This window comes from Leptinotarsa decemlineata, unplaced genomic scaffold (genome assembly GCF_025532065.1).
Source record: "Leptinotarsa decemlineata unplaced genomic scaffold, Ldec_3_MD MMD2_P_RNA_scaffold_5, whole genome shotgun sequence".
In the NCBI taxonomy this organism is placed as follows: Eukaryota; Metazoa; Arthropoda; class Insecta; order Coleoptera; family Chrysomelidae; genus Leptinotarsa; species Leptinotarsa decemlineata.
Genome location: NW_027412532.1, coordinates 7,328,808 through 7,348,566, shown reverse-complemented (window position 1 = coordinate 7,348,566; position 19,759 = coordinate 7,328,808). Strand labels below are relative to the sequence as shown.

Sequence of the window (19,759 nt, the reverse complement as noted above, 5' to 3'; positions counted from 1 at the left end):
CCACCTCCACAAGCCACATAAACAACAGTTGTTTTGTTATTTATTTATATAGAGGAAGATAGGTTAGGTGCACAAAATGTAATACGTCACAGAATGTCTCGGAACTCGGAACATAAGTGAACAGAACAGCACGCCTCTGAAATATGTCATCTTTGTTTGTCTCATACAGGTAACAAATTCATTGTCCTTTATTAGCTATAACCGATGTTGCCAAATGGTGAAATAGAAACGAATCCCTTTAAATGTTGAATGCATTATTTCATTCCTTTTTTTTTAAGTATTTAAATGTTTTTTTAAAGAAAAAGGTTAAAATGATAAGTTGAAAATGTGTTGTTTTAGAGCTCTTTTATGAAAACTACTTGATTTTCGTCAGGAGGAACATTCCCCATTTCTCAAGTATTCAGTGATTCAAAGCAAAAACCTGAGAATAAACACTCTAACCAAATTTGCTAAAGCCAAAGATCATATGTTAATTGATTAGTGAATTCTTGAAAGGTGTAACAAGTATTGATAAGGAGCCATATTCAATCAAGAAAATAGTTGGAGTTACGATACATTCCTTATTCCTATCGTCGTTACTGGTTCTGTAGGTTTAGACCAAGCATCCTTTTTGAGGTCATAATTATTTCATTGAAATGAGGTATTTGAAGCTAATTTAGATGATCTATGTATTATCAAAAAGTAGATAGAAGTTGTATAGCATGAAAATAACAATTTTATGTATTATGTCGTGATTCAAAATCAAAAATCCTTGGCTCCATCCAACCATTAATTATTTTATTTTTCATCAGTGCAATATATTGCAACATTTTTGTAGCTAATCTCCGCCAAGGTGGTGCAGATAAACTCCAACATGGCATCCTCACAAGATAGTAGTTCTGACAGTTCCACGTCGTCTCCTCAGCATCCTTACGACGGTCCAAACACAGAAGCTGAGAGTTTATTACCCGGAGTTCTCATGTCTAGCCAGTCCGTCTATGCGCAGTTCTTTTGCCAGCTGATGAACGTGGGAAGTACTCTGACGTTTCCTTTGCTGCGAGATATGGGACACACCCTTTTACAGCTAATGCCCTGCGATCTAGTGACCATAGACAAACTGAAGGTTCTCTTCTCAACTCCAGGCGAAGATAACATTACAATGGATAGTATGTTCTTCAGTGCCTCTCCTGCTGAGGTACAGTCTGGTCAATGAATCTCTAAACGTGCGTCATTAATTTGTGCATACGAAATAAATTGGTAATGTTCTGAAAACGAAGCGATGTGGCTAAAGCATCAAACAACTCAACCTTTAAATGAACAATTGCTAAATCTTTTATCGCATATTTTATTGATGACGCATGTGTAATGATTAGCTGCCCCAAGTGTATGGGAGGATATTGGCCCCCAACTTATTTTTTCTCACTTCAATCTTCGCCTTTTAGGTCTTGTATAATTTGGAAGTATTGTATTCTATGTTGATGCCTGCATTGGATACGATGTCGGAGAAAACATTCGAATTCCAGTACACTTTTATGATATCGGGGGAGGCACACAAGTTTTTGGAAATGCTGACAAAAAACAACTTCATGTCCAGCGCAGATAACACCACGCGTCGATCAGCCTACTTGGTTGTATTGAAGATTTGCAAACTCATTCTGACCTCCGTGGCTCATGTCCTGGTGAGGTTAAGTGAAGATCATACTCCTGAAAATGAACCTCTCAACGAGAACAGCACAACACCCGGAACATATTTGAGGCAAGCTCTGAGAAATGTACCAGGACACTCTGATCATGTAAGTTATATTTGCTGATGATGTAAGCCTAGTTTTCTTCTTTACCTCTGATAGATCTAAATACATAATTGTCACTGTGGTTTTTATCAATTTTTCGAACTATTTTGAATGCATTAAACTGCCACCATATTCTGTTATATAAAAAAGAAACATCAAAAATGCTTTTCAATAAATAATCTGTTAGGAATGACTTCGATCTTCTCGAACTCATCGATACAAATTAAGTTGGCTTTGAAACAGGGAGCTTCACAGCTTATGCCATATTAACATTTCTTAATGAACTTTGGTCTCGATGGACGAAAGAGAACTCTTAGTGTTTTATTTGGATCTAAATAAGGCATTTGTTTTGGTTGAACATAAAATTCTACTAGACAAATTAGAAAAGTATGGATTTCGGGACATTTCATATAAATGGTTTAAAAGTTACCATTCGGAACGGAATATTGAAGAGTCATCAGAATTAGAAAAGCGAGTTATTCAAGAAGCTACGGTTTAATGCGAATAGCCTATGTGTGAATAAACGCAAGATACAAACAATTATGTTCTCGCTCTCTCACAATCTCAAATAATGTGAAATGTTTATTTATTTATTTATTTCAACGGACAAGCCAATTTTTACAAATATCTTTTTATAAATTGTACATGTGCTTACAAAGTAAAGATACATCATATGTTTTTAATCGATTTTTTGAAGGATAATAATGATGAATTAAACAATTCCAGGTTAAGATGGTAATGATTTGCTGATTTCAATATCCTACATATTGTTTCATTCTGACCATAATTGGTTCTACAAAAAGGAATTTTAAAAATATCACTATTTCTGGTTCTTCTATCATTCACAGAGAGAGTAGTACAAAGCTCAACTATTTCTGGAGAATCAATATAGCCGTTTAATACTTTGTGGACAAACACAAGATCTGTTTCAAGTCTCCTATGAGTTAAGGTGTTCATGTTCAATATGTTCAATATCTGTGAGTAGTTATACTCTCCTCTATTTAATCCTAACTGAAAAGCAACATATCTCAAGAATTTGTTTTGACACCCCTCTAACAACTCAACATCAACATTATAATAGGGTGACCATACAATGGAGTTATACTCAAGAATGGATCTCACTTGTGCACAATAAATCAGTTTTATAGATTCGACACTTAGGTCTCTAGCAGAACGAAGTGTAAAACCTAACATCTTACGGGCTCGAGATGAGGCTTCCGTTATTTGGTACTTAAATGACATTTTTGAGTCAAAAACGACACCTAAATCTTTTATTTTATCCGTTACTGCTAAATCATTCCCATTAATTTTATACGAGTAATCATATACATTATTGATCCTTGAGAAAGTAATTTTTTGACACTTATCTGGATTCAAATGCAAAAGGTTGACGTCACACCAGCTAGAAAACTGTACCAAATCACATTGAAGTGCCTGAGCATCTGATATATTTTGTATTGATTTGAACACCTTTAAATCATCTGCAAACATTAGAATTGAGCTGGAGGTAAAAACAGTGGAGACATCATTGATAAATAAATTGAACAGTAATGGGCCTATGTGGGATCCCTGAGGAACACCTGATGGCACATTTATCGGTTCAGATATAGAGTTGCCATATTTAACTTATTGAACTCTATTGTAAAGGTAGCTTTCAATCCAATTTAAAACATCTCCCTCTAAACCCAAGGCATTCAACTTAGCAATCAGTAGGTTATGGTTGACTCTATCAAAGGCTTTAGAAAAATCTGTGTATGTAGAGTCCACTTGTAGCCTATTTTCAAGATTATTTATGATGTAGTTTTCATAAAATAATAAGTTCGTAGAAGTTGATTTCCCTTTGGTAAAACCATGTTGTTGATTGATTGTGATGTTTCTGAAGTCGAATGAAAGTTTTCTAGTGATTAGACAGTCCAGCATTTTGGGCAACTCTGACTGATTGCATATGCCTCTATAGTTTTTAACATTGTTACGAAGTCCACTTTTATGAACTGGTTTGATATAGCTTTGTTTCCAAAATTCTGGGAATATTCCTTTTTCAATAGAATGTCTTGGGTATAACCATTGATTCAAAGTTAACTTGAAAACCCCATATTGACAAACTAGCAAAAAATTTATCATGCAAGGTCTATGCAATCAGGCAGATAAAAAATAAAGTCGGTAATGAAGCTGCTCATACCGCTTATCATGCAATGTTTTATAGTTCCTTAATTTATGGATTGATAAACTGGGGCACATCTGTTCATATCTCGAGAATATTTAAAATTCAAAAAAGAGCAATCGGAGCCTTAGCTGGAATAGGTCAAATGGAGAGCTGTCAGAATTGGTTTATTAAGTTCAGTATATTAACTCTGCCATCTGTAATATACTGTAATTTGATACACATTCAAGAAAATTTACAAAAGTTTACTACAACTGGTAACAACCATTCGTATAATAGTAGAAACAAGGATAATATTAGAGCACCAAACCAAAGACTAGAAATAACAAAGAGATGTAACTCATACATATCATTGTACAACTCACTGCCCCAATCAATGAAAAATGCAACCCCCGCTAATTTCAAACGGAAACTAAAAAAACATCTCTCAGAGAATGCTTACTATGATGCATCTGACTTCAGCTTTACAGAGTGACTATCGTCAATGTAGGTACTGTCCCTATGTATCTTTATTTTTACATTTATATATTTATTTACTTTATTTGGTGCTTGAATCATATACAATTTTTATGTACTACCTACTCCTTTTCGGTAATTTTAATTGTAATTTACATTTATTTTATACATTATTGACTTGTCATAACACTAAGGTGTAATAACTTGACCAATAAAAAATCTAATCTAATAGAAAAGTTCAAGTCTATTCTGTAGAACACAGAACTGTGTTTTTTTGTATTTGTTTTTAATCTATAGTTTTTTGAATTCCACTGTTGACTAGTTGCATGTCGGTGTGTATGATCCTAAAGAATTAATAAATATTTATATACACAGGCAGGCCCAACTCAAATATAAAGTAGTCGATGCAATGTAGTGGATTGAAAGTAAATTATAAGAATAATAGTTACAAAATAGTAAGGTAACATATAGATCAATTAAGAAAAAATTTACAAGATATAAAATATGAACTAATATAAGTCTTGCAGGCAGGTAACAATTGACACATCACAACAGCCCAATCTGAAAATTTTAAATAGCTAGATCAAGAATATGGTTTTTGAAGCGGGAAACTGATATATTAAAGATTTGAAGGTTATTCAAGGAGTTAGCTAATCGAAGAATTCACGGGATAAAGCTGTTATATGAGTAATTGAATCCGTGAAAAGAAACATAAAAGGTTTGCAATTGCCTAGTTGAACGACTAGGGACAAGTAGAGATTATTTATTTATATATTTATTCAACGGCAAAGGCAATTTACAAAACATATTTAACAAAGTGTGAAGAACTACAAAGTATTTTTGAATGCTCATGCCTGATGTCTACATTACAGTTTACAATTTTACAAAACACTTAGTGAAGTGTGAAATACAAAATATTAATAAATCCTTATGTCTAGTGACTACATTACTAAAAGATGAAACAATTCTGGTTCTTGCAAGGAAAAATATGTAACAAATCTGGTACTTACAAAGAAAATGGTAAGGTAAAGAAAAGCTTCAAAAACGCCTTTGCAATTGATTTTTAAAGACCTGAAGTGATACATTAAACAGATCTAAGTTATTATGATATCGGTTTCCCAGCTTCAGAATACGAGGAATCGGACTGCTCAAAGCATAATTGGTATGGAAAAAATGTATATGAAAAATGTCAGGATTTCTTGTATTTTTTGTTTGATGTGAAAAGTTATTAGTTGAAGTAGTTCTGGGCAGTTTATCTCACAACTTATTAATTTGAATAGAAAACTCAAGTTCATGGAAATTCTCCTATCTTCCAATGATTTTATATTTAACTTGGTTAATAGTTCATTGTACTCATATCCATTTTGTTGAATACCAAAGTGAAAAGCACAATTCCTTAAGAATTTCTTTTGATAATTTTAAATAAACCTTGAGAAATACATTTTCTTGCTCAAAATCTATACGTCCTGTTCACTTCAACTGCAAATCAAATTAATCAGTTTTAAAATGAGTTAATAATTTCAAGGATCTGGGAGTCCTTTTCGATTGTGATTGAACCTATACTCTATATTCTGATGATAAGAAAAACATAGAGAAGAAAGATTAGCAGCCGATGAGCTATTAAGAGAATGAAAAAGAAATATATAGGGGAAACATTTTTCTAAATAGCCCCTTGTACCTATGCTGCTACCTCAATTGTGGTCATTTGTACTAATATTCGTATAAGGAGTCTTTCTGTAGAATTTATCATCAGTTCCTCTTCGTCTCAATACTTGAATGAATAACTCATGATTGTGGAAGATCATTAAGACCAGTTAAAGTTTTCTTCTTCATTTTCAGTTGTTACGTCAGGTCTCCATCAAGTTATCTCAAAGTTTAGCGCAGCTGATAGTAGCTGAAACAGGCAATACCGGCCAAGCGCAGGTCCTTTTCAGTCAAGCCCTCAACTGGGAGCTGCCAGATCTAGCTACAACTCTGGCGCTTGTCAGGCTCGTTTGGGCTGCGAGCAGTAACAACCTGGGAGCCCTCAATGCATCTCCGGAAAACTTGCACGCCCTCTCTGATCCCGGCAAAATGAAAAACATGGAAATAGTAAACGACGATATACTGTTGTGTAAGGAAGCTCTGGAGCTGCTCAGCACTGCGGTGGTGCTCAACCCAAGCAGTTTGGAACACCTTTATCAGGATAATTGGTGGCCTTATTTCATAACTGACTTAGTTCTGATCAATCCTAACTGTGCGATCCGGATTGCTGCTGCGGAACAGCTGATTATAATATGTACTTGTGGCGCTGCCAGTCGTTTGGCACTGCAGCTCATCATGCCGTTGCTGTTTTCCCTCCTCAACACATTAGTTATCGAAAATGCGAATACATCGCATGAGTATTTTCAATTGTTGTGTCGACTAGTCAATGTGGCGTACCTAACGAACTGTCCCCTTTCGGGCGTGGAGAACCTGCAATCCAGTGAGGTGGCTTGGCTGCGGAAAGCCAGAGACAAACATGAGGTGCTCATCGAAGGTGAGAAGAATAGCCAATATTATTTATTTGAGGAAATGTTATTTTACAATAAATATTAGTTAATTATTGATATCAGTCTATTGCTAAACTTGGACAACTCGAATATGTGTGTAGGGTGTGTGTATGGTAATAGATTCTTGGGATAATAAAGATTATTATTGATATTTTTTTCAGAACTTTATACTATTACATCCACTCACGAAATCTTATAGTAGTGTTCAGCTAGATTTTTATTTGGTTCTATAAAAGAAGGATGAAAAGTGCATTTTAAGGCTTCAATTTGTAAACACTGGTTCTCCATAATATACTAATTAAATACTGTAATTTCGAACTAATGACTGAGAAGTCAATTAGCTTCAGATGCTTCAAAGAAGTATAGTTTATTTTATTTAGAATCCCAATGATTGGTGTAACCTTTTTTCTAATTACATCGATCTGATTATTCCACAAAGAAGTTTCATCTATATGTAAACCTAAAAACACCATCCTAATACTATATTGGAAGTTGTTATCCTACAGGGCTTTTTATCAATAAACATAGATGATTTTTTTTTCAATTCCATTTGTTGGTGTATTAATTCTGAATCTTCATTGCAATAGATTAAAGTTGTATCATCAGCAAATAGTAATATTTTCCCAGAAAGCTGTAATTCCCAGATAGAATGTATATAAATGAGAGTCAAGGTCCTAATATAGATCCTTGTGGTACTCCAAAAACCATATTTTTTAATGACTTTTTTTTCCAAAGACAAACATTGCTTCCTATACTTGAATAACTTTGAAACCATAGAAATACATTATCTATAATAGCAATATCAAATGATTTTTTTTAACAAAATTTCATAATTTAACAGTATCGAAAGCTATACAGGGGTCTAATGACAACTTATTTGATTCTAACTGAATATTGGAGGTCATATCCAAAACTGGCATATTCTGTATCACTGGACTTTCGAAAGCCATATTGATTTAGATACAAGAAATAAATGGATTCCAAATATTTCTACAATCTTTTATAGCTGGATAACACTTAAACTTTCTAATGCTAATGATATATAACTATTTCAATGAAAATAAAATTAAAAAATCAGATAATATTGGTAAAATTGACTGAAACATCATAAAAACTAAGACTGAGAAGGAAAATACACAGAGGTTGCTCACCAGGCATAAGTTTGTTCATATTGAAAATCTAATGAAAGGCTTACTAAAAGGCATTATATTACATTTAGTATGTAGTAAACTCTATTGAACCCCAATCTTTGAAAACTTGGGAATAAGCAATCCTTTATTCTCTGATAATTTTTGTTAAGCTATTATATGTCAAAACATTCACAATTATTCTGTTGTATCGATGTCTTAATACTAGAAATGAGGATTACCAGAATTTTTAATTTCTGTTGGGAGATGATTCAATATTTTAAAGGTATAAATGCATGACTTTTTTATGAATACTATGAAAACGATTCAGAAAGCTTTTGTATAGTGAAACGTGTACTTTTATTGTATTTGTTAATGTTATCTATTGTAATTGTATTTTGTGAAAAGTTCTAAAGCTGTAGCTTTTTTTACGAACTAAATAAAATTTGATTTGGGATATTTCTGAACAAAGACTTCTTTTTCAAGGGCATCTGCTTCTGGCAAAAGAACTGCTGTTATTCATGTCTCTGGAGCAGAGATGTGAGCTAGGTAGTGCGGAATCAGGAAGTTTGATAAAGGAACTGCTGGAAGACTTTTTGTTTCCTGCCAGTAAATTGATGCTGCAGCTGAACAAGACGGGACAGTTGGGCGAGGATCCAGCCATTCCCATTTGTGATACCCCTCAAACACAGGCAGCTGCTTTCGACTTGCTCATCGCTTTATGTTTGAATTGTGTTCAGAATTACAAACAGCTGGTGACCATGCTAACGGAAATGTTTTATTCGGGTGAGTATATTTTTGAATGTGGAATTGAAAGAAAAATATTGAGCATCATTTATCAATGATAAATTCATTTTATCTTCTCCTGCAATAGATTTTACGATTAAGATGGTAGTACAAATTCACCCAAAAATTCTCATTTCAGATCCTGATTCTGCAATAACCGAATGGGACTATCTGCCTGTTGTTGGTCCTCGCCCCTTCCAAGGTTTTGTGGGTCTAAAGAATGCGGGTGCTACTTGTTACATGAACTCAGTTCTTCAGCAGCTCTATATGGTGGAGAGCATCAAAGAGGGTATCTTGGCAGCAGAGGGCGCCGCCACCGATCCCAATGAAGATTTTTCTGGAGAGGAAAGGTTAGATGTCGACGGGGATTGTACAGACGACCGGAACTGCTTAGATGATAACCGAAAAGATTATAATGTAGGCATTCTCAAGCAAGTACAAGCTATCTTCGGCCATCTGGCCTGTTCACGCCTTCAATATTATGTGCCTAGAGGACTTTGGAGACATTTCAAACTTCAAGGTATATATCTCATTTCAGTTGATTGATATGTCATTCAAATTCTAATATATCTTCAATTTCAGGTGAACCAGTTAACTTAAGGGAGCAACAGGATGCTGTGGAATTTTTCATGTCGCTGGTTGAAAGTCTTGATGAAGCTTTAAAAACGTTGGGACACGAGCAAATCATGTCCAAGATATTGGGTGGTTCTTACTCGGATCAGAAGATCTGCAAAGGGTGCCCCCATAGATATTCCAAAGAGGAACCTTTTAGTGTGATTAGTGTAGATATTAGAAATCATAGTAGTCTGCCAGATTCAATGGAGCAATATGTCAAAGGTAAGAATTGTTTCAACTTGTTGAGGATTTTGTAACATCAAAAATTTTATCACCATTCATAATAATATATAACTATAAGTCATGTATGGACAAATTATATCTTCAAATGATATTAAAGCTGAAGTATATGAAATAATAATGTAAAAAATAATAATTATATATTCAGCAGGACTAAGGATTTGAGTCGATGGGCAAGTAACTGTTGGTACTATGAAATGCTTACTTCAACACAGAGGTACTGAAACTTATTTTGTCTACCGCCCACTTTTCGAGAATTAATTATTTTCTAGCGCCCCCAAAATTTTTTTACTTTACTACATTTTAAGAATCACAATCGCAGTCATTATTTCAAAAATTAAATTATGTGTGTCATGTGAAAATAAGACTTTCTGGTGAGGATAATGTAAAACACCATTTTGTAATATTAGGAAAACTTTTATTTATGTTATTAAAACAATCTAATCTAATGTTAAGGATGAATTTGATGATTTTTAACAAGTTTATTAATATCAGGCTCGAATTTACTGAAAAACAGCCGTAAATCTTTCTCATGACAAAATTTTTCCAGTGTATTTATATATGGTTTCTCCTTTTGTATCCGTCTCTAAATTTCTGGCAAATAGTAGTTCTTGATATATTTTCTCATTTTTAATTTAGATCAAAGGCATAACATGTACCACTAAATTTAGAAAGTCTGTAAAAAAGCTCCTGATTTCAAAGGCTTTCTATTCTTTAGACGAATTCTATTCAGACAGAAATTTAAATTATATAAACAATTAATTTTAATTATTGTGTTTCAGTACCTACTGGTATTTAAACTATGTGACTTTTTCTTCAATATTTACATTTAGCTCTGAACTGAATAGTTGAAAATGTTTACGGAGTTGATACTTACTGTTATTTTCTATGCATTCACTTTTATATTTTTATGCTTTATAGTTTTTATATTCTCATACTTACATTTATGTGTTGCATGAGAATATTCATTATTATTATTATTTATTTCAATATGTAGCATATATATTATTACTTTCTGACTACTTTTTCACCCAAAAATGCTGAAATCACCAAATGTTCAAATATTACTTTCAATTTATATAACTTATATTCTTTAAAATAATAACACTTTTGACAATAATATTTTATCTTCGACAATATCTTTCAAGTTGTGTATCTTATATTTCTTAGAATGTCAATGTCAATGAGATTTCATCTTCGACAATAAAGTACATTTTGATTTTGAATGAATTTGATAATAAACCTCACGTATGACAACAACAATGCTTTATTAGTTGATAAAGTGGACTCATCTAACTGAATTGAGAATTTAGAAATATTCAGATGATTGCACAATGACTCTTCAATGTTTTCAGCCATCTCATCAATTCGTCTTTACACGGAACTATTGCTCAAAGGAATTTTTCGGATAATAACTGCCACAGTAGTTATTACTTATTTTATTGCCGGTAAAATTAAATCCTCTCCAATAGTATGAGGTTTACCTGTTTGAGCAATTAGTAAGGATATAATGTAGGAAGCTCAGAGTCCATCGTCGTCTTGTTTAGAAGCCGCTGAAAAAAGTTTTGACACAGTTGGCTGAGCCGAGTGTTTCTTTTCCAGTTTTCGAAAATAAGTCACACTTTTGTCATTTTTATCTGAACGCATTTTATTCAAATGATCTTGTAGCTTTGTGGGTTTCATCATTTCATTCGAAAACGTTTTTTGACAAAGAAGGTACATAGGCGAACATGGATTTGTGAGATTTTCAATAAATCCATATTTTATATATTCCGCGCTATACTGCCGTTTCTTCTTTCTTGCTTCCGACATAATTTTGTCTTCAAAAATGCCGAAGTAAAGAATCGAGTATTAAAAACTTGCTAATGACACCACTTACAGTATTCACCACCGCACATACAGCACTTTACCTACCTAGTCGCTAATAGCTTTCTGGGGCCATTGTAGTTTACAATTACAGAATACCATATTTAAGCTACAGAAGAGGTCTTTGAGATACCTTACAAAAACTAAGCCGAGAGATCACTGCAAGCCTTTATTCATCAGCCACAAAATATCAACTGTCACCTGTTCATACATAATGGAAACAGTATGCTTAATTCATAAAAATAAAACTAGCAAGTACACTCCCCGAACAAATTGTCACAACACTAGACAGAACCATATGCTTTCTTACCTATTCCAAAATTCACCTTGATTCAGCATTCTCTGATTTATGAAAGTATTAAAGTTTTAATCACCTTCCTACCATTCTAAAAAATAGCACAGATATCAAAAAGTTCCGAAGTACAGTTAAAGATATTCTAATCAAAAAAGCTTATTATTCGATTAATGAATTCTACCATGATAACCTATAATGTTCACCTAAACTCATCTGTCTTCTTAATGTTTTATTTGTGTGATTGCTATGTTTGTATTTTTTATATTTTATGTCATGTATTGTATTTTGTAGTTTTTATATTTTATGATATTCATTTGACAAGACTTTGTCAATAACGGCCGATTTCATAATCAATATCTAAAGTCCACTTTACCGAAAGGAGACTTTACACTAAAGTCCCCTTTAAAGTAGCTGTTGCCGTCATTTGGTTTCATAATTAATATTAAAGTGCCCTTTCCATAAAGTATCTTTTAAGTAATTTTTAAGATGTTGGTCAACCTGGAATTCATGGATTTTGACAAGATTTGTCATATTTGACGAGTATTTAAGTTCAGTGTTTGAATAAGTAAGGTTAAGAGTTGTGGTGTTTGATGTTTTTGTTATTTGTATTTGTGAGGACGATTGATTTGGACTGAAATGGAAATGGTAAATAATAATAAGAAAGTTCGCTCGTCAAATTTTTCTCGGGAGGAAGAAATGAATTTAATACAAGAAATTGAAAAATTCAAGCATATTTTAGAATGCAAAACTACTAATAAAGTAACGAATGCAGAAAAGGTATGTATTACAAGTACAAGCAATTTTTTGTGTGTATTTTATTTATTGTAGAATACATGTTAATGTAATCATAACCCTAATTTTACTTCATCAAGGGTGAAGGGTGTGAGCTTGAAATAATAAATTAAAACTATATATATCTATGTAGTTAGATACCTCAATATTAATAAATTTAAATATGATTTTAGGAAGAGGCATGGCGCAAAGTACTTTCCAGCTTCAACTCCAGAAATATACAAGTGAGAAGTATATCTCAGATTAAAGCAAAATTTGATAATCTGAAAACAAAAGCTAGAAAGGATGTGGCGAAACAAAAATCATATATGACGGGAACAGGGGGTGGTCCCGCAATAAAAATTGATTTAGATCCTGTAACAGAAGCAACCCTAAATATAATAAATATGAAAACGGTGGTGGGTTTGAATAACAGCTTGGATAGCGATTTCATAAATGTAATTACATTTTTTTATAACCAAATCATTTTGTTTTAACAGTTACCAAACTAAAATTTGGTTAATGGTTAAAAACATTATTTCTTTCATGATTTTATCTGTATTGGTTAGGGCAATAAAATTAAATATTAATTGTATGTGGTATTATAGGATCTTGGAATGGATGCATCATCTTCAGTTTTAAAGGAAGAACTTCTAAAAGAATATCCTCAACAATTTGTTGTAAGTAAATAAACCGTTTTTTAAATGATAATATATTAGCAACCTGTTAATAGTTGTCAAGATAAATTTGTTATTTTTTGTCTTGGGAACATACTTGTATAATATTAATTATTCTGAATATATTGTTACAGGATTCAGAAATGACAATAATTGCAGCAGGAGAAGCCAAAGATGAAATGTCAGAGATTTCTACGCAATCAGTAAGTTATAGATTTTTTTCACTACTAATCCATAGTTCGGAAAGACCTTTTATTTTGAATTGAAGGGTTTATATTTTTAGGAGTGATTAATTTTTGGGAAAGAAATTTTTTGGCTTTCTACTACTTCTTCTTGATACAAAAATTATGTGGGAATCTTCCAAAGAAAGGAAAGAAGTAATCAATTTGAAAATAAGTAACTCTATACATGGATGTGTACATCATGCAAAGAAACATCTTTCAGATAATAACTGGAAGGAAGTCCTCCTGAAACAGCTATTTTCATATAAACATTGAATTACATTACAAAGTATCTTCTGTATAATTCAGTATTCAGTATTGTTTCGAAAGAATTTTTTTCTGTCGTGTAATTCAATGTTCATATGAAAGTAGCTGTTTCAGGAGGGCTTCCTTCCAGTATGTGTCTGAAAATTGTTTCTTCGCATGATCTACACATCTATGTATAGAGTTACTTATTTTCAAATTGATTACTTCCTTCCTTTCTTTCGAAGATACCTACATTTTTTTTTGTATCAAGATGGAGAAGTAGAAAGCCAAAAACTTTTTTTCCCAAACCTTTTAATTTGTTATGCTGATTAAAGCTAATATTTAAGTTAGGACCTCAAAAAATGTAATAGTACATTTGCTTTTAGATAGTACCTGAATTTACTGAAGAAATTGTATTGGAGGAGAACCAGATATCACCTCCTACATCAGTGACACCCTCAGGGAGCATGTCTAGTAAAAAAGTGAGTTTTGAATTGTGTGTGGTACAGTTGTAATTTTTATTATATAACTCTTGTCTGTTCCCAGCAAACGCATATTAAGAAAAAAATCGATTGGAGTAGTTATGCACCTAATAATTTAAAAAGAAAAGCCAACGGAAAACTACACCCAACCAAAATAAACCCGTTATATAATGCAAAAGAAGATTATTATAAAAAGAAAAAGGAGCTTCTTGAAAAAACGGTAGAAGCAGAGGAGAAGGAGAGATCAAGGAGAAGGGAGAGAGAAGAAGAAGAACATTTAAAAAAAATGACTTTATTGGATTTAGAAATCAAATTAAAAGAAAAACAATTAAATAAATTAAATGTTTCATAAAACTGATTTTTAATTATTATTAGTATTTACAATCTAGCAAAATGTTCATTAATTATCAAATTCCTTATATTTTCTGCTATATTTGGATTATTTTCCATGGGGGGTAATACATCCTCATCGTCTTCCTCTATTTCATCTTCTTCAGTAAAGTTATCATTCATATCAATGGCAATGTTATGAAGAACTGCAGTTGCGACTATTACTGCCATTGTGGTCTCTAGTTTTAGTCTCATGCCAAACCTCAAAACGGGAAATCGTCTTTTCCATAAACCGTATTGACGCTCTACTACATTTCGAGTCCTTATTATAGACTCATTGTATAAATTTTCAGCAGGTGTTCTAGTTTGTTGTAACTTAGTCATAAGATATGGCTTTAGAGAATATCCACTGTCACCAATTAGCATATACTGACCAAATACACCATTTTCAAATTTTTGCTTTAAACTGCTATTATTAAAAATTGTTTGGTCATGCACCGATCCTGGCCATCTCACAACAATATCTCTTATTTTCAATTTAGCATCGCTTACTGTCTGAACATTTAATGCAAAATAAGATTTTCTACATCTGAATATTTCTGCATCATTTCCACCGGGAGAATCAATTTTAACTAATGTGCAATCAATTGCTCCAATGGTCTTGGGAAATGAAGCTATTTCATAAAATTTTTCAACTGCTTCTTCCAATTCCCTTTTATTTTCATACATGCGAATGTGTTGTCGGGCTAGTGAGGCAATAGCAATAGACACCTTTTTGATAATCCTGCTAGCTGAACTTCTAGACACTCCCATAAAATCTGATACGATTATTTGCATATTTCCTGATGCGTAGAATCTTAAAGTCAACAATAATTGTTGTAATGGTGTAATGCACCCACCTCTAAAAAATAAATAAATTTTTTTATAATTCTGTTAATAATACAAATTTTACAACTTACTTATTAGTAGGTAACTGAATTTGTTCTTTTATTTCATCTAGTAGATACAAAACAGTTTGTTTTTTTAAGCGAAAACGTTGGTAAAAGTCAAGCTCATCATATTTTTCGAAGCAGTCTGTTCTTTTCCTATACACTTTTGGTCTTCTAGTATAAATAAATTCTTCATCAGATGAACTTGAGCTAGACGTTTCAAAATTATTCATATTTTTATGATTATTATGGCTAAACGAACACAAAACTAGCAAACGTAGCGAGTAGCACAACAAATAACAATTATTAAAATTGAGGTTATGTTGTAGTTAAATGACACTTTAGCGAGTTGAAGTAGAGAAATCGACACTTTAACTTTGAAGGACGTTTTTGGCTTAAAGGACACTTTAACTTGGTTATGAAATCAAAAATATTTATTAAAGTATCATTTAAAGTTAAAGTAACCTTTATGTTTCTTTATGAAATCGGCCGTAAGATACTTATCTTCTGACAATAAAGCATATTGATTGATTGTTTTCATAATATCGTCGAATGACATTAGTGGCTGGATGGCGCGCGCGCTTTTATATGAAGCAGCGGGCGGGCCTGGTACTTTCGAGAATGGAGAGTAGTTGCTTCTCGCTTCGCATTGAAGCTTTCCGCCATCTATTGTATAGTTTGACAACTATCGAATAGGAAATAGTTACCGCCTAGTCTCCTAGATGGCGTTACGCGTTAAGCGTAAAGGAGCGGTAAAGTTTGTGTTGAAAGCAAAAAGACATTTTTAAATTAGTCATCGCCCCCCTATATAGGCCTCCAGCGCCCACAAGGGGGCGTTATCGCCCACTTTGAGAAAGACTTCTTTAACATGACAGATTTTGACATTGATCCAAACAACAAAATTTTTCTGAAATTATTTGAATATTTCTATTTTTTTTTTTTTAGGTGAACTATTAGAAGGTGCTGATGCGTATCATTGTGAAAAGTGCGCGAAAAAAGTTGTGACTGTTAAACGACTGTGTGTTAAAAAACTACCCCCAATCTTAGGTATTCAATTGAAAAGATTCGAGTATGATTTCGAGAGGGTGTGTGCCATCAAATTCAACGACTATTTTGAATTTCCACGGGAGCTCGATATGGAACCGTACACCGTATCCGGACTGGCCAAGATCGAGGGAGAGATAATAGACTGTGATTTAGATCCTAGTGCCGACGACGTTTGTACAAAATATCGTCTCTCTGGTATCGTCGTCCATTCGGGACAAGCATCGGGTGAGTACACAAAATATTTACGCTACGAAACTTACCTGACAGCTATTCTAATTCTGAACCAGTTAAATTCCTAGGCGTTTATATTGATCCGGTACTGACATGGGAAAAGCATATTGCGTACCTCTCGGGTAAACTCTCAAGAACTATCTATCTAATAAGGAATCTAGTATATAGTGTATCTCATAATGTATTAATGACAGCTTACTATAGTTTTTTTCACTCAGCTATGTCATATGCTATACTAAATTGGGGCCACTCAACCCACGCATCCAAAGCATTTAGTTTACAGCGAAAATGCATCAGAATTATAGCCCACATAGGTTACCGGGAATGTTGTCGTCAAAAGTTTATGGAACTATGTATACTTACCTTGCCATGTGTCTACATATTGGAATGTCTATTGTATATGAAACAAAATCAAAACATGTATAGTAGACATTGCGATTTACACAACTATTCTACTCGAAACAGTCAAAGAATTGTACAAAACTATTTGCGACTCTCCCGTACTAGAGACGGAACTGGCTATCATTGCATAAATATGTACAATGTCCTTCCAGAAGAAGTAAAAAACTTACCTTTCACACAGTTTAAGAACAAAATAAAACTATACCTAAAAAGAAAAGCGTTCTATAGCACTGAGGAGTACCTTCAAAATAACTTTAGGGACATGCATTAAATCACTTAATTCTTTTTAACAATGTCTGTGCATCATTTTTTTTTTATATCTGTAAGTGTTAGTTGTCAAGTATACTTGTTTATATGCATTTATTATAAATTTTCATCTAATAACGTATTTTTTTTTTCTTTTCACAGGTGGACATTATTATTCATATATTAGAAGCAGAGATCCTTCAGGGGAAGTGAGGTGGTACAAATTCGACGACGGAGACGTGTCCGAATGTAGAATGGGAGATGATGAAGAAATGAAGGTGCAGTGTTTTGGAGGGGATTACATGGGAGAAGTCTTTGATCCGATGTTGAAGAGAACGACGTACAGACGACAGAAAAGGTGGTGGAACGCTTATATGCTGTTTTACACCAGGCATGATATCGAGGAAGAAGCTGCACTGAAAGCATTAGATTTGCTGACAATATGTGAGTACTACAAAATGATATTGTAATGATTCGCTACAAATAATATTTTTTTCATACTTCGTTAGGAAAAATGAGCACATCTCTTAATGCTAAAATTAACACAATTCAAAATTTGTGAATTCACATGTAGAAGTTGAAATTAATATGTTTGTTGTAGAAATTCTAATTATGGATTATAAAAATTACGAGCTATAATATTCCAGATTTCTTAAAACTTGGGTGTGCATTTATACCAGGAAAAGTATCAGAGAGGATTTTTTCGAAAAAATAAGCTCTATATATTTTGTGAGAGAAAGAATAATAATAAATATACTTGATAAAAAAAAACTTGTTGATAAAGCGTACATGAGTAATGAAAAACAAAACATGAAATCAATAAATATTGCCATGTGTATATAAAAAATTAATAAAACAATTGTAAACACATTATTTGAGTAAAAATTAAACACAACATGTACATCAGATGTCTTTATATAATTATCTAGTATTGCTTTAAATTAGATATAGAATAATCATGAATTGTCTATAATTACTACCTATATATGTTGTATGTGAATTATGATACCCATATGTATTAAGATTATTATTATTATTAAGTATATATAAAGTCGAAAAAACAGATTCTGACAAGGTAAAAATACTGGTTAAAACTGATTGTTATAAAACTCAGTCAAATTATAATATGATATACCAAACAGAAGTTTATTGTTCGATTATGATATATGGTTCATTGGTGTGAACCAATGGTTATATATTTTCACAGAATTGTGTAGCCACACTGAGAATTCGATAACACTTATGTTATAAGATGTCATTTGTGAATTATAAGAAGGAAAATGACACTGACATACAAAATTCCAGATTAATTTCCCTCATTGGTCCATTCTCAAAAGTATATGAAAAATATGTTTCGAGCCTAATGAAAACTTTTTTTTAATAAATGGGGTCTATTTAATGTGAACCAGTTTGGTTTTCGCAAGGGATTGTCCACAAGTCAAGCGATTACACAGTTCTTCAACAACGTGTACAGGGAGTTGGATGAAGGTGAAAAGAGTAAGGCATTTGATCTGGTAGATCACAAAATTCTCCTAACAATATGGAATCAGGGGAATAACCCACAAATGGTTTGTAAGTTACTTGGAGGGTAGATACTACTAGGTATATAGAGGTTAGCAGAATTTAAAAATTGTTCCCTCAGGGTTCCTTAGGGTTCTATATTAGGTCCACTCTTATATATAATATATGTAAATAATTTTTATAGTATCAGTTCGTTATATATGCTGATGACACATCTTTATTGATAACTCATGAAAATATTAAAGCCACAATTAATAAAGCATCTGATAAATAAAAAGAACCCAGAAGTGGTTCTCAGACAATGGTCTCTTGTTAAATGAAAGAAAAACCATGCTTTTAAGTTTTAATCATTCAAGAACCACTCCAGATCACAGTTTACTAGTAACGTCAATTAATGGATCAATTCAACAACAAGATGAGACAAAAATTTTGGGTTTGAAGATAACAGAAAATCTCAAATGAAACAGGCATATTGATACGATTTGTAAAAAGATATCCTCAATATCTATCATGCATTTTTTCATTGTAACATTTTCTATGGTATTACAGCTTAGGGAGCATCTAGTGATTGTTCCAGAATACTCAAAATTCAAAAAAGAACCATAAAGTATATAGCAGGAGTTACTAGAAGGATATTTATTAGATATTAAAATATATAACATCACACATAACCAGTTTTCCTACTCTTAATGGTAATAATCATAATACTAGAAATTCCCTAGAGTTGGAAGTGTCAACACACAGATTATTTATTTTATTTATTCATTTATACGGGATAAACCCCATTACAGTGTAAAAATTTCACATAAA

General features: G+C 32.7%; 2 protein-coding genes across 5 annotated transcripts in view; both read left to right on the top strand.

The window, feature by feature from the left end:
* LOC111517205 (ubiquitin carboxyl-terminal hydrolase-like faf) overlaps positions 1–19,759 on the top strand; it is a 43,096-nt gene that overhangs the window by 17,696 nt on the left and 5,641 nt on the right. For all 4 annotated transcript variants that reach the window (XM_074169410.1, XM_074169409.1, XM_074169411.1 and 1 more), the window contains exons 7-14: positions 818–1,174; positions 1,422–1,772; positions 6,226–6,904; positions 8,531–8,830; positions 8,970–9,350; positions 9,413–9,667; positions 16,448–16,774; positions 17,591–17,872. In XM_074169410.1, the coding sequence (XP_074025511.1) occupies positions 818–1,174; positions 1,422–1,772; positions 6,226–6,904; positions 8,531–8,830; positions 8,970–9,350; positions 9,413–9,667; positions 16,448–16,774; positions 17,591–17,872 (2,932 nt within the window). The remainder of the gene's footprint in view (positions 1–817; positions 1,175–1,421; positions 1,773–6,225; positions 6,905–8,530; positions 8,831–8,969; positions 9,351–9,412; positions 9,668–16,447; positions 16,775–17,590; positions 17,873–19,759) is intronic.
* Positions 12,181–14,597, top strand: LOC141479946 (uncharacterized). Its single transcript, XM_074169419.1, has 6 exons — positions 12,181–12,623; positions 12,812–13,075; positions 13,226–13,297; positions 13,429–13,497; positions 14,148–14,243; positions 14,308–14,597. Exons 1-6 carry the CDS (start codon positions 12,483–12,485, stop codon positions 14,593–14,595), a joined length of 930 nt encoding a protein of 309 aa, XP_074025520.1. The 5' UTR covers positions 12,181–12,482; the 3' UTR covers positions 14,596–14,597.